Genomic DNA, 14,720 nt, shown 5'->3' with positions numbered 1-14,720 from the left:
TAAAGTAAAAGTTATTAAGAAAACCTATATAAATAATAATTAAAGAAAATACCTTATAAAATAAAAAAACTACCTAGAAAGCAAAAATATATAAGAATCTTTAAAATACCTTATTAATACCTAATAACTCCTAAAGAATTTCTATTAATATTAAAACTAGAAGAATAATTAATAAAGGCACTTAAACTAAGAGAATCCTACTTAGATTACTTAGTAATAGCAGATTAGTCCTAAAAAGTACTATTTACTATAGTATTCTCTAATATAGCCTATTTATTTTATTTTGCTTTTTCTAATTTATTTATAAAACTAAGGCTATATTAAATTATATTTATATTTCTTACCTCTACTTAATAATACTAATACTATAAATAAGTAATTTTAGTAAACTAAGCACTTATTATATTATAAATATAAGTAGACTTTACTTAAAGATTAATTAGTTTATTTTTAGCTGCCTCTTCTTTATACTTAAGATAATACTTCTTATTAATAATCTTTTAAGCTAATATTATATTAGTAAACTTATAAAATAATTTTATATTAAGTAAATATACTAGCTATTACAGATAGTTTATAACTATTATAGGATATCCTAGATTTTATATAAGGATTATAATAATTTAATTTTATAAAATTAAGGATATATAAATCTTCTATTTTTTAATAAATATAGTTAAAATAAGATATAATAGAATTCCTAAATATTATAATAAGGATATAAAGAGATTTTTAGTTTTTAATAGAGGTTTTCTTAGCCTTTATTATATAATTAAATATCTTAGGAGGATTATAAGATTAAAATTAAACTTACCAGGGAATAACTAATAAAAAATATATTAACTAGGCCTTAGAGATAAGGCCTAAGAGAGGGGAGAGATTATATTATAATCCTAATAGTTTTATTATATATACCTTATATTTTCTACTAATTAATATATCTCCTGCTAAAGATAATTAATACTAAGACTCTATAATTAGAGATAATCTATTATAATTAGTAGCTAATCTACTTAGATTATTATTAATCCCTTAATAACCTTACTAATTAACTATAACCTCCTTAAGTATATAAAATATATTTATTTATACTTTTATAGATTTTAGCTTACTAGCTATTAATAAAACTTCTTTATATTAATTAAGCCTAATATATATTAAATCTACTATTAAGAGATATAATACTTTAATAATACTTAGTATTATGCCCTATATAATTTACTAATAATAAACCTAGCACGGCTTAGTTTATCTACAGTTAGGAACTAACTATTATATAATCCCTATTTATTAGATTAGTTAAATTATAATACTTTAAGATAAATTATTATAAATTATAACTAATCCTTATAGATCTCTCTTATAAATTACTATTAAATTATATTAAGCTAGATAAGCCTTAATTAGTATATAAAATATATTTATTAGCACTTTTATAAACTCTAGCTTATTAGCTATTAATAAAACTTTTTTATATTAATTAAGCCTAATATATATTAAATCTACTATTAAGAGATATAATACCTTAATAAGCTTAGTTATATGCCCTATGTAATCTGCTAATAATAAACTTAGCATGGCTTAGTTTATCTATAGTTAAAAACTAATTATTATACCTTTTAAATAGTTATATTATAGTTAATTAACTTATTATCTTATTAAATTAATATATATAGTTATACCTAGGGCTAATATATAAAATATAAAAAAGAAAAATCAGGGCTTTATTATAATATATAATTTATTATTATTAGATAGTATTTAATTAATATATCTATAAGTAAAGTTATTCTAGTTATATAGATTATGTTCCTCCAAGGTGGGGTGTCCAGAGACTTTTGGAGTATAATTTTACATATGGGAATTAAACATAGATATAACTAAAAGGGAAATACTGCCTCTTCATGAGCGCCATCGCGATTGTCGAAAGAGCCCATTAAACGAAGATCTGCCCTTGCTTTAAGAAGCGATGGTCTGCAAGTCTCTAAGTTGCCCTATCCAAGCTCTGTGCATCACACATCTGCTTATATATACCATTCTGGCTGACCAGTTCATCATGCGTCCCAGCTTCGACGATTCTACCCTGAGAGAACACGCAGATCTTGTCGGCGTCACGAATCGTTGATAAACGATGGGCAATTGCTATAGTGATGCGATCTCTGCTGGCGACAGCGTCCATCAAGGCCTTCTGCACAATCCTCTCCGACTCGGTGTCAAGTGCTGAAGTCGCCTCGTCTAGCAAGATGATACTAGGGTCACGGATGAGAGCGCGCGCGATAGTAATTCTCTGTCTCTGTCCTCCTGAAAGCTGGCTACCACCTTGGCCACATAAGGTGTTCAGACCTTCGGGAAGAGAGCTCACGAAGTCCCACACGTTGGCGGCTCGGCAAGCTGCTTCCAAGGCATCATCCTTGACATGGGCCTGTTCGCTAGGGCCGATATCGAGTCCGGCGGCAATGTTCTCGCGAATAGTCTCAGAGAACAGGGTAGGTTCTTGTTGAACGAGTGCTACTTTATTACGGTAAAGACGAGGGCTAATATCACTGAGAGCAGCTGAGCCATCGATAATGATAGTGCCACTCGTAGGGTCGTAGAAGCGCTCAAGAAGAGATACCATAGTACTCTTTCCACAGCCAGATGCCCCAACAAAGGCCAAAAATTGACCACGTTCAACCTGAGAAATGTCAACATGGTTCTATTCATCTCCAGTTGAGTACTCACAGTGAGAGACAAGCCTTTGATCACTCGCTTTTCGGGAGCAAGGGGGTAAGAGAACTGAACGTTTTGGAAGTCAATTGAACTCCCGCCGTTGGCAGGGCCCTTCACATGATTATCGTCAGTGTCTCGGATGATCGGCTGCAGACTGGTGAGCCAAAAGTAGTAATTGGCGGCCGAATTGGCCTTGGTGAAACCTGACTCATTTCGTTAGAGATCCTGGGACATAGAGGACAGGATACACTAACTGCTTGAGAAACTGAAGATCGTACCAGCGGCCTGACCGGAGAAGAAGACACCCAAGAAGGATATGATGAACTTGGGAAAGCTGATTTCTCCTTGAGAGACGAGCTTTGACCCAAACCTGAGACAGTCAGTGATACTCTGAGATACGAGAGGTACCTAGAAACTTACCAGAATCCCAACGCAAGGATAAAGAACTCAACAGACTGAGTGAAAGAGAACCAAATCATCATGTGAAAGAGAGGCCTTGTTGATCCCCAAACTGCCCTATCAAGCTCCACCGTATACTTATTTAGAATGCTCTTCTCAATCGCAAGCGATGAGACAGTACGGATAGCGTTGACACTCTCAGATGCTATTGCAGCACTGGCTGAGAACCTCTCATCTATACCAGCGTTTAACCTTGTCTCAAGTCGAATGCGGGCAAATCCGGCGAGCAAAAGAGGGGGCATGCCAGCGAAAACACCAACAAGGCCGAGCTTCCACGCGTAGGCGAGAGCGAGGATGCTGCTGGCAATGATGTTGATGATACATTGGAAGGCCAACGCCACGTTGAACCCCATGAGTTCCAATACAGCCTGTGACTGGGAATCAATGCGGCTGACAAGGGCGCCAATAGTGTTCTCTGGCCTGTCAAAAAACCGAAGATCTTGTCTCAGCATACTGCGGAAAAGCCCTACTCTGACATTATGGCTGAGAGTCTGCTCCAGGTTAGGAAGTTATCTGCTGGATACGCTGCGCTGGACTTACCTGAGCAATAATGTTAGAAATCCAGCCAATGACGAAAAACACAATCAAGCTCCCCAGGCCAACGATAAAGTACATCAAAGACACAAAATCGCCACCCTTCGTCAGGTTAGAGGATGTGAAGATGTCCATGACTTGAGCAAGTAGTAGTGTTTGTCCAGGGTAGACGGCAGCTATTCTTTTAGTTGGCTGTCATGACCGAAAGCGGTTATGGCTGTTGAAACTTACCTCCAATAGCACAGGCAATGGACATAATCACGAAGCAAGTCCCGAGCTCAGGAGCTGACTTGATCATCTTCCAAATGGTATGTAAAAGCCCAGTGGATTTATAGAGACTGAAATCTTCCCTCATAATCTGAGAGGCAATGTCCTCGTTGACCGCTGAAGTGTATTTGGCGAGTGATTGAACTGGCTCTATGGCCTCAGTAGTTGCTGTAGACTCCTCGTCCGATGTCTCGATAGTTGAACTCTGTTTGCTAGTAGACAAATCCTGGGCCTGCACGAGCTTGGCGTAGGTGCCGCCGAGGGCTATAAGATCATCATGCTTGCCCTGCTCAACAATTCTCCCCTTGGACATGACCACGATGTTATCGGCGTCTCGGATAGTGACAAGTTTGTGTGCAATGACTAACGTGGTTCTGTTTCGAGAGGCACTGTTGAGTGCCTTTTGGACAATGCCTTCAGAGTGTGAATCAAGGGCTGAGGTAGCTTCGTCTAACAAGAGGATAGAAGGGTCGGAAACTATACTTCGAGCTATAGCAATTCTTTGCTTCTGTCCTCCTGAGAGGAGTCCTCCCCTTTCGCCGATGCGTGTTTCGTATTGCTCTGGGAGGTTTTGGATGAACTCATCCGCGAACGCAAGCTTGGCTGCGTGTTTCACCTGTTCCTCTTGGGTTTGTCTTGGCTGGCTCTCCCAGGAAGTACCAATGAGGCCATCGGCAATGTTCTCAAAGACGGTTCCGTTGAACAGCACAGGTTCCTGTAGGACGTTAGCGTCAGTTGTTGGGGCTATATATTAAACACACCTGTTGGACAAGTCGCATGGCGGTACGAAGCCAGGTGACACTTAGATCTCGTAGGCTGATTCCATCGAGCGTGATGTCACCAGAGGCGGGGTCATACCATCGTTCCAGAAGGCCAATGATGGTACTTTTTCCCGAGCCACTGGCACCCTGCCGAAACGTTAACTCCCTTCTGGTCCTGTATTCAGTCAAAGATAGAGGGCGAAAGAATATGCCGTACCACTAAAGCTGTAATCTTTCCGGCCGGGATGTTGAGAGAAAGGTCTTCGAGGACCCTGGTATCCGGCCGCGTTGGGTAGCTGAAGGAAACCGATTTGATATCGATGACACCAGAAACCTTGGTGGGTGTCTGGCCTGACTCGTCGAGCGGGTTGATATCCGAGGTCCTGTCGATCAAAGCGAAAAGCTCTGCAGCACCGGTGCCAGCACGAACAAAGGAGGAGATGTTTGGAGCGATGCCATTGATTGAAGTCGATCCGATGACGACGGAGAAAAGGACACTTTTGGTGGTCAGCAAACAACAAAGCTAAAGGCATGGGCAGATCTGGGGAAAAGGCTTACGTGAAGACGGTGCCAATACCATCCACCTCCCCTCGGGCAATCATCCTGATTCCCTGCCAGAAGGCAAGACCCATACCAGCATAGATGACGAAATATTGCCAGGCGAACATAACCCCATATACACCAGATTTCTTGCGGCATAGCTGTCGGGAAGTATCGAGGACGGATGCATACTTGTGCATAATTCTCGGCTCCAGGTTGAACGCTTTGATCGTACGGATACTCGCGAAGGCTGTTTCGGCGTACTGAGCGGCTTGGGAGAGTAGTCTCAAGTTCTTGCTGTCGATACCAGCATCGATGGTGGCCATGGTGCCAATGACCAGCATAATCGCCGGCATGATGCAGATAAGGATGAGGGTGAGCTTCCAATAACTGATAAATGCAATGATGAAGGACGCAATAAAGGTAGTAAACGAGACAAAGAAGAGCCCAAGCTTGTCTGCGATGCCTGATTGGATCAGCTTTCCGTTGGATGTGCCTTGCATGGCGATAGACCCCGAGGTTCCGTGGTCGAAATAGCTGATTTCTTGACTAAGGGCTGCTCGCAGGTACGATTGTCGGATGTTGTTTGTGACTCGGAAGGAAACGAATGTAAAGAGCGTGGAGTAAATATATGTACATGCTAGTCGAGCGATACCGATGTAAACAAAGTAGAGTCTATTGTTACATTAGATGGGTGCAGAGGCGTACATGTTTCGCGCAGGTAGTTACGTTTTGTTGCCAACATCGGCCATGAAGCCGTCAGGATCTGTGCCGATGCGCGCTGGATTGCCCATGACATCCATAAGCTCTCCTATAACAAGGTTCATCATTGCCATGGCCACGCCAGAGCCGACGGCGGCGAGGACGGCGATGAATTCGAGGACGCAATCGAGGGGTTGACAGTAGGTAAAGATGCGCTGTGATTATCACGATCAGAATGCCCTGAACAAGATTGTACCGTGAAGGTCGTTGCCTTACCAGAAATGCAGCGAACCCAGACATTGGCTTTTGATCTGACTGGTTAGAGTTCTTGTCTGGCCGATCTGCAGCTGTCGCATCCGCGACGTTGTCGGTTTTCTCCATGCTGACAGGAATGCAAGATTAAAGGTGTTGGGGCTGAAGCCTCTTTTAACCTCTCAACCTTATCACAGCAAGATCAAAAAATACAGTTCGAAGTAGGCACAGATGAATGAGTAAGGAAATTTTAAACAGAAAGGAAAAAGATAGAAGGGAAAGGCCTGAATCAGTAGTGAGTGGTAGAAAGGAGCGTAAGGGTTCTAAGGAATAATAAACATCTAGAAATGGGTGTTGTCAATATGGAAAACGATGAATATACTTACTTTTAGCCATCGGCCAAGATTCATCTTTAGTCGTATATATTTTCTGTGGCCTGTGCATGTAACGCGGTTCGGCATGCCAAGAGGCCGTCACCGCGATAGCAGTTATCTCAGTAAGCATCTCGGAGAGCGGAATGCCAAGATTCCACGCACCGTCCTTCCGCCTCACTCTAGCCCTATCCGGGTATAGCCTCAGCTGAATTGGAAAGGTGATTGGTGTAGTGGAGATAGGCGAGCGAGACCCATAACTCGCAGCTTAGCCTTGGTCTCAAGCTTTGACTGCTGTATCCGTAATGCTCAAGGTCTGCGGCCTGCGGACCTCTGAACTTCCCTCCTCCGTCATCATCTTGAGCATTTCTGGCAAGCCCATTTTAACAAAATGGCTACCGAAAGAGACGATGCCTCCCCCGTATCGGATCGGGAAGTAGATAATGTCCCTCAGGACGAACAGCTTGTCCCTTTGTCCACAATCTCAGCAAGTCTCCTGCAAAATCAAGCGCTGCTTCACCTACTGACCAAACCAAACCAGTGTGATCGATGCCGCCGCAGAAAGGTACATATCCCTCTTTGAATACAGTCAGTTGTAGACTTTTATTTAATTTAGAACATCTTTAGGTGCGCTGCGACCGGAGACACCCGTGTGCCTACTGTGTCCGCACCGAGAACCTCTGCACGTATCCGCCTAGGCACAAGCCCAAGGAAAGGCGACAACGCGTTTTTATCTCGGAGATATAGTAAGTACATGTATACCATTTGTCCATCTCCTTTTATTTCCTTTACTCAAATCTCTTAGTGAGAAAAAGATCGACGATATCGCGCAAAAGCTCGCAGAGCTTAGCAATACATTGGGAGCTGGTCAAAACCCAACCCTACATGTCGTACCCGCAGCTACCGCATCGAAAATCCCATCCCACCCAGCATCGACGTCACGCCTCGCACCCGTAACCCAAGCATCGTCTCCATCACCTAGCAATGGCGTTGGGAGCCAGCTTCTCACTCCAAGGTTGGAGCATGAGGGAGAATCTTCGCTCTCAGCTCAAGCCGCTTTTGCCAACGGATTTCTCGAAGATGCCATCATCAACAAGCCGAACGGCATCGATATCGCTGCTGACATGTCTTCTGTTCTGCAGTCTCTGAGGAAGGCTTTGGGGAGGGATTCAAACCAACAGGAACTCGATTACCTGTATCCTCATGCTAGAGTACTTGAATCGGGACTTACACTGCGCAATCTTCCTATGCCCCCCGTTGACAAAGCTTTCATTTGTCTCAGAATGGCCAAAGGTATGAGCCGTCACTACCTCTTCTTTCTTTCTTTCTTTCTTTGGCCAATGCTTACAATTAATAGAAAACCCTAGAGTTCGGTTCTTTTGGGACAACGAAGCTACCTCTTTCACTGACGTTTTTCTTACGGTGTACTCTCCGGGAGAAGTTACTCATGCTGACCTCATCGCTGTCAATGCGGGACTCTATTGGCTTTTTAGACAATGCAAACAGATCGCCACAGATTCATGCCAAAAGGCTGATCTTGAGGCGCAAGCAGTCATGTGCCGGGACAATCTCGAGACCGTACTCGCTAATCTACCTTTCCATCAACCTTGCAATATCGGGACGGTCGCTTCAATGATGGTAGCTGTAGGTACGATTCATGATTTGTCCTGATATCATATTAAATCATCCCAGAGCATATACTGCCTTGAAACATGCAAGCCATCTGCGGCATGGGACTTTATCGCAACCGCATCACACTTGAGCCAGACGCTAGGCATGCATAGCAAGATTGCAATGGCCCGCGATCCTCCAGACATCAGGATGGGTAAGATCAGAATATTCTGGCTGGTTTACGTGCAAGAAAAGGGTCTCTCTCTCCGTCTTGGCCGATCATCAACTATCCATGATGGCGATATCACTATTCCGGTTCCTAGCATAGAGTCGAGATCAGAGATAGGCTACTTTGGTCAACTAGACAAGATGAAAGAACTAGCTTATTTACAAGGCAAGATTTACGACCAGCTTTACAGTTCTGCTGCCTTGGCACAGCCTCAGACTGTTAGAACCACGAGGGCGAGGAGTCTCGCATCAGAGCTTGAAGTGCACACGAATAGAATACTACCTAGCGATGTATGAATGCACAAATCCCGATTGCCGCTTCTAAGAAGGGCGATCCTATATTCTTGGTGATATCTTACTGACAAGTCTACAGAAACTATACCAAGATGCGATGCGCCAGGCTACTGGTACTGAGTTTGTTAAGGCTTTCCTCTGCACCACCAAGGTACTTCACTTATCCCTCTTTTGCCTCATTTACAGAGCCATACCTGCCGAGACGAATCAGGGTACTGCACTTGGAAGAGAGTGCATTGATAGTGCTCACAAGGCCCTTGAAGCACACAAGGAATGGCAGTCTGTAGTGGCTGGACTACAGGATGACTTCCTAGAGACTTATGTCAACTTGCACGTATCCCCAAATCTGACTTGAAACTTCTTTCACTGACCCTTTCTCTTTGCAGGGCTCTCATACACTCACCCTTCGTTCCATTTATCGTCGTATTCTGTCACATTATCGAGACTGGTGACAAGAACGGCCTTGATCTGCTCGAAAGTGTCATCAAGACATTACAACCTGTCACAGACTCTGCTTTCTCATCCGGAGCGAAGAAAGAGTTTCATCTATTTAAAGCTTTGTACGATGCCGCTCGAAACTATCTTGAAGCTAGATTGAGCAAGGTGAGTATCGGCTTTGGCTCGTGGGAAAATGCGTCTTCGTCCGTACACGTGCCATCACCTGCTCATCAACAGCCTGCCCTGCCTACGCCAATCTTCAACTTTCCAAACTCACAAACTTCCCTAAGCACATCGTTAGAAGGGACAGCTGAATGGATGGATCAGCAGATGGAGGTGCCTGGTAGCATGGATACTGATATCGACCAGTATGGCGCACAGCTTGGAAATTGGCTGCACATGAATAATCAGATGACGAGGGCTCTAGAAGATAGCTACTTTTGGGGTGATCTGGCATGAGAGAAATATAAAAGCTGAGTAATAAGCTGAAGTGTCTCACGATGCAAGGTAATGGCGAGATCAGTACACCACTCTTCAGGCACTATTCGTTTACAGACAACTCGATTGGGTTCATGATACGAAACGAGTTCACCTATGGATTGCTGCCGGGTTTGTGATTTCTTCCACGAAATGAACATAAACCTTGGGTCATAGGAATCTATACAAGTCTCGTAATGCAAGCATTACTGACAAGGCTCCTAATTTGGCTGTCCCTCGTTACCAAGGATAAGCCTGGCAGTTATTAGTATTATACTCGATGAGTTGTTGAAAAACTTACCCTGCCATCCCAGCACCAGAATGTGCCACTATCATTGTGGTCCTTCTCACTAATCACTTTAAGCATGCCCGAGACACTCTCATCTGGCTCTAAAAGAGTTCCCACATCCCAGGTACCAACTTCGCCAGAGTTCATGTCCCTAGTAGTTGTCAGTCAAGCTTTAGTACTCGAGCAGGGAATACTCACGTGTGCACCTCGCCGGGATGGAGAGCCAGAACACATATCTCAGCCCACCTGCCGCCGCGTCTTTTCAACTCCTGCGCCATATGCCTTAGCATCTGGTTCAGTGCAGCCTTGCTCGCCGCATATGCTGCGAACCCATCTTCATAAGCCAGAAAGTTGGCGGCGGACCCGGAGTCAGATGAGATGAATATCAGTTTGGAAGGAGGGTTATCAGGGTTTAAGCTGACCAGTTTCTGTGCGCATATGATGGGTCCAATGACGTTGGTTTCCATGTGGAATCTGAAGTTGTCGTATGATCTTGGAGCTCGAGTTAGCAATTGTACATCTAGGGGAATGCTTTTTGATGGGGCATTACAATTCCGTTGCTCGATTTGGATATCTGAGGACACCTGCATTCATGACGATATTATCGAGTCTGAGTCCCTTGTTTACAAGTGCGCTCATTCTGGCAGCAAAGTTCTGCACGTGAAGCCATTAGACATGTCCATAATGACCTGGAAGGATACGTTGAGCTTACATCGATGCTTTCGCTACTTGCAACGTCGCACTGCTCCACGATACAATTGTCTGGACTACCATGAGCTTTAATCGCTGCCGATAGTCCCGACGCATCTGGGTTGCGAGCTACGGCAATCACTGTGTTTCCTGCCTGAAGGAGCTGCTTGACATACTCAAGACCGATTCCCCGTGAAGCACCAACCACTACCCATGTCGCAGGTGTTCCGGCTGTGTTTGACATGATGCTTGTCTGGAAGCGTATTCAATGTATGTGAATAAGGTTTTGGGTTATTTGAGAAGAGGTCTTGATGTTTATTATGATCCAACATTAGATGTGGGAACAAGGCGAGTATTTAATAGATGACTTGACTTGTCTTTTTACCAAGGTTGAGATTTTATACCTGTATTTGGGTTAGCGGCAAACTGCACTGCGGGCGCGGGGTAGACTAAGTACTGCCCAGCGCATCGGTCCCGAGGGTGAGCTGTATGCCGTCTCCCACCATTTCGTTCCCGTCGAACTTGCGCCAATTGATAGTAACTTCTTTTAAATTAGGAACTTGGTGGCACTTGATGTTGACATCTGGTGCTCCGCGGGTCCAGCTTCTCATTACCTCAATGGGATATTTATACATATACACCTCAAATTAAGCATATTCTCTAATCACACTCGCAGGTTCCACATACTCCCCAAGAGGCTTGTAAACAACATCATCATAGCCAAATGCCTTCGGTCCTCCAATCTCGATACCAGAAGGTGTTCTCGTCCACTGCGGTGAGCATGTAATGCCCAAGACAGTCACTCTATAACCGTACTTGAACTCTGGAACACCTAGTGCTCTACCAGAGCCATTGTCTAGCACAGCAATGAGATCAGGGACAGAGGCGATGATCTTGATTTGAGAGCCGTCAGCAGCGGTATGCTCAGCAAGAATGTTTTCGTTCTTGAAAGGGATTCGCAATGTTCCTCCTGAGACTACAGGTGCCATTCGCTTCGATCCACTATCTTCTTCGTCATCAACATGCTCGTCGAATGCTTCAATGCGTAGAGCGCCGTGCGAGTGCCCCTTGTATAGTCTTCGTTCGACTTCTACAATTTTGCCTCTGAATAGCACCCTGGCTGACGTCAACCCACCAGCCTCTTTGATGATCGACTCTGCAACTGTCGAGAGCTGGTTACTGTAAACACTGCGGGCGATGCATCTGCCTATCCTCCAAGCAAGAGAACAGGTATTCAGCACGCCATATCTCCGCACGTTCTCGGTAGTGGTAGGTTTGGCGGCCATACCGACTCGGCTTCCCATCTCGGAACATGACGCTCTCAATGCTCTGTCAACAATCTCGTCGTCTGGTGCTCGAGTCATGATGATACTCTTGCCATCGCCAGAGTCAATGGCACAAGGAACGAGTTCCAGTGGTTTATGTACCGCAAGCGTAGTCTGCCAGTATGTAGGATATGCTCGGCCCATCCAGTCACCGTCAATGACAGGCGCATTAAAGAACCGCGAGGAGCCAACGAGCATCGGCTCCATACCATTGGCACCACCAATCTCCAATCCCATGACAGCATCGACTTTATTATGACCGAGATACTCCATGAGCACATTGAATGCTTGGACCGTCTCGGTTGACTGTAGCCGCTCCACCGACACGGCAGGAGATCCCATATGGCCGCCCCAGTAGATGAGGGCATCATCTTTGAGGGAAGACTGGTCGATGATGCGAATAGTATGGCCTTGTCTTATAATGTCCCGCAGTTGAATGAAGCTAGGAGCTGGGGTGCCACCGCCAGCGCAGCCGAGCACATAACATCCGTCCGCCAGCCAAGCCAGATCAATTTCATTGAGTATCCATTCAGGAACGCCCTCGTCGTTGGCCTTGATGGTAGGAGTGTAGGTGAAAGGATCCGGAGGCATAACTTCTGTAGTATTGACAGCTCGATTCTTGTGCCCTTCAGGTTCGTCGCTGACTTCGTCGTCGTAATCACCTACAGCCTCGAGCTCCAACTCTGATACGTAGCCCTTGAAGTCGACGTCTCCCACTGCTTTAACAATGGTTCGAACTTGATGAGACACGTATTGCAACGGAATACTCTCTACATTCGCCATCGTAATACTTTCGGGGATGGCACCAGCTTGAATGGCTCTTTCGACGGCCATCTTCTTTGCACGCTCAAGAGTCTGTGACTCTGTCTGGTGGGCTGTGCTCTGAACAATATCAACGTCACCGCTGACACGAGAGATAGCAGCACCAATGGCATTCGCAACATCGTGGAATGGCGGGAGGATGACCTTTGAGGCACCTGAGATATTCTCTGGTGCAAGCACGGCACCTCCTCCTACGAGAAGTACGGGTAGCGGATCAGCAGAGGTCTTGATGACATCGACAGCTCCATCGAGTAGAGTCTTGATGCAGTCTTTTGCCGACTGGACAAACTCAGGGTTCAGTTCAGCGAGTCTGCTCCTATCACCCATATCTGCTCTTCCCAGGGCAACAGCAATATCAGATGCTGTGCATGTATTGCCACCAAAAACAAGAGCTTCTTCAACAAGGTAGTGGCCAACCGACTCAGGGCCGACCTTGACTCTTCCATCAACATTGCGCACGAGTGAACCCCCACCAAGTCCAACCGAGTGCAGATGAGGCATTGAATAATTCACTCTTACTCCAGCGACTGTGACATAGGCAGAGGCTTGTCTTGGAAGTCCGCTTGGTAGAATTACGCCAATGTCAGCTGTAGTTCCACCGATATCCACGACGATGGCCGAGGAGTTGCCTCCAGCATCGATCCCAGCCAAGTATGCAGCTCCCCTCATCGAGTTGGTGGCTCCAGATGCAAAGGTCCTAATGGGTATCCTAGCTGCTGCGGCAGCATCAAGGGTGGTCCCGTCGTTTTGAGTAATGAATAGTGGACACGTCAGGTTCAGCTTCTTCTTGGCCTGATTGAACCTCCTCATTGTTTTTCGAGCATATTGAAGGATAGCAGCATTGAGGATACTGGCGTTTTCGCGCTCTAGGAAACCAATATTGGCCACCTCGTGAGAACATACGACGTCAATTCCTGGAATTTCTCGTAGGATGATGTCTCTGACGCGGCTCTCTTGCTTGAATATCTCGTCAATCGGAGAAAAGACGCCAGCGATCACAACTGCCCTCAGGTTCTCTGCCTTGATCTTTTCGCATTCGGCCATCACTTGGGCTTCTTTGATGGGTGCTTCTTGAGAACCATCAATGTGCAGGCCTCCATCGATGATTCCGCAGTATCCCTTGATGATGGCTGCTAGATCGGGCGGGAAGTCTGAGAATGGAGGTACTTCTCGGAGAAACGAACGTGACAGTCTCAAGACGCCGACCTTTTGAAGTCTCCTGGCATCTCTCTCCACGACTGCATTGATAAAGTGTGTTGTGCCGACAGTGATGCTTGCTATCCGCTGGGGAACTATGCTGCCAGAGTCAATGACAGCTCTAACAGCAGTCTCGATTCCAGCAGTCGCATCTGGCATAGTAGGAGTTTTCTTGAAGGCGATGACTCCACGTTGTGCATCGCCTTGAGTAGCGAGGGCCACGTCTATGGCAACGGCATCGGTATTGGTACCGCCGACGTCGACTCCTATGCGTACAGCTTTACTTAGAGTCATGATGGGCAGGGATTGGAGCTCGAAATCTGAAACCTGTGCAGCACTCTCTTGAAAACAAACTGACAAGTGAGAATAGTCAACGCTTTGCTCATATAACAGAGCTTCTCTCGCACCATTGCTACCATTATCTGGCCATAGAAAGCGGAGCAATACGGTTAGCTTACATGAACAAACCGCGAGATTCCATGCATCTGCGGGGTTTCTACCAGGATATGCCGTATCTGAAAGATAACGATGCGTGGTTACATGAACCCCTCTGAACTTTCTTGTTTGCTTGAACGGTGCAATCGTCCCGAGCAAGTGGTTGCCCTATCTTCGGTCAACTTTGGTCGGGGTGAAACAATCCGAGTGTGTTAATGATCGTCAGTTTTCAGGCTAAATGCCGCGTCATGTCCAAATCGGGAATGCCGAAGCGGCAATTGATGTCGGGCTTTATGAATTGTCTCTCTATCTATAACTC

At 45.2% G+C, this 14,720-nt stretch overlaps 4 protein-coding genes across 4 annotated transcripts; 1 reads left to right on the top strand and 3 right to left on the bottom strand.

The window, feature by feature from the left end:
* Positions 1-1,984: 1,984 nt before the first annotated feature.
* Positions 1,985-6,353, bottom strand: FOBCDRAFT_273530 (multidrug resistance protein 1, 2, 3; the record flags this gene model as incomplete). Its single annotated transcript, XM_054704448.1, has 11 exons — positions 1,985-2,674; positions 2,722-2,912; positions 2,964-3,079; positions 3,130-3,659; positions 3,709-3,878; positions 3,934-4,684; positions 4,731-4,877; positions 4,948-5,227; positions 5,289-5,945; positions 6,000-6,187; positions 6,249-6,353. The coding sequence occupies 11 exons, from the start codon at positions 6,351-6,353 to the stop codon at positions 1,985-1,987; spliced, it is 3,825 nt and encodes a 1,274-aa protein (XP_054560423.1).
* A 542-nt stretch (positions 6,354-6,895) lies between these two features.
* On the top strand, positions 6,896-9,625 carry FOBCDRAFT_250103 (putative fungal-specific transcription factor; the record flags this gene model as incomplete). The annotated part of the gene is made up of 8 exons (XM_059610901.1): positions 6,896-7,082; positions 7,137-7,160; positions 7,223-7,341; positions 7,401-7,888; positions 7,953-8,239; positions 8,288-8,725; positions 8,808-9,058; positions 9,115-9,625. Exons 1-8 carry the CDS (start codon positions 6,987-6,989, stop codon positions 9,623-9,625), a joined length of 2,214 nt encoding a protein of 737 aa, XP_059464820.1. The 5' UTR covers positions 6,896-6,986.
* Positions 9,626-9,830: 205 nt separating this feature from the next.
* Positions 9,831-10,949, bottom strand: FOBCDRAFT_182006 (uncharacterized protein). The gene is made up of 5 exons (XM_031183131.3): positions 10,645-10,949; positions 10,483-10,586; positions 10,131-10,424; positions 9,945-10,083; positions 9,831-9,898 (listed from the first exon to the last, which is right to left on the bottom strand). Exons 1-5 carry the CDS (start codon positions 10,864-10,866, stop codon positions 9,884-9,886), a joined length of 774 nt encoding a protein of 257 aa, XP_031038773.2. The 5' UTR covers positions 10,867-10,949; the 3' UTR covers positions 9,831-9,883.
* Positions 10,950-11,269: 320 nt separating this feature from the next.
* FOBCDRAFT_135715 (hydantoinase/oxoprolinase) lies at positions 11,270-14,260 on the bottom strand (the record flags this gene model as incomplete). Its single annotated transcript, XM_031183130.2, has 1 exon — positions 11,270-14,260. The coding sequence occupies one exon, from the start codon at positions 14,258-14,260 to the stop codon at positions 11,270-11,272; it is 2,991 nt and encodes a 996-aa protein (XP_031038772.2).
* Between the last annotated feature and the right edge of the window lie 460 nt (positions 14,261-14,720).

Source organism: Fusarium oxysporum, chromosome V (assembly GCF_013085055.1).
Source record: "Fusarium oxysporum Fo47 chromosome V, complete sequence".
Lineage (NCBI taxonomy): Eukaryota > Fungi > Ascomycota > Sordariomycetes > Hypocreales > Nectriaceae > Fusarium > Fusarium oxysporum.
This window is presented reverse-complemented; position numbering and strand designations above follow the sequence as displayed.

Bases quoted from the DNA above. Each gene is read 5' to 3' on its own strand.
- FOBCDRAFT_182006 (XM_031183131.3), bottom strand. From the start codon at position 10,866: ATGTCAAACACAGCCGGAACACCTGCGACATGGGTAGTGGTTGGTGCT. The intron at 10,587-10,644 runs GTAAGCTCAACG...CTTCACGTGCAG, and splicing joins CAAGTAGCGAAAGCATCGAT to AACTTTGCTGCCAGAATGAG. The intron at 10,084-10,130 runs GTGAGTATTCCC...GACAACTACTAG, and splicing joins CATCCCGGCGAGGTGCACAC to GGACATGAACTCTGGCGAAG.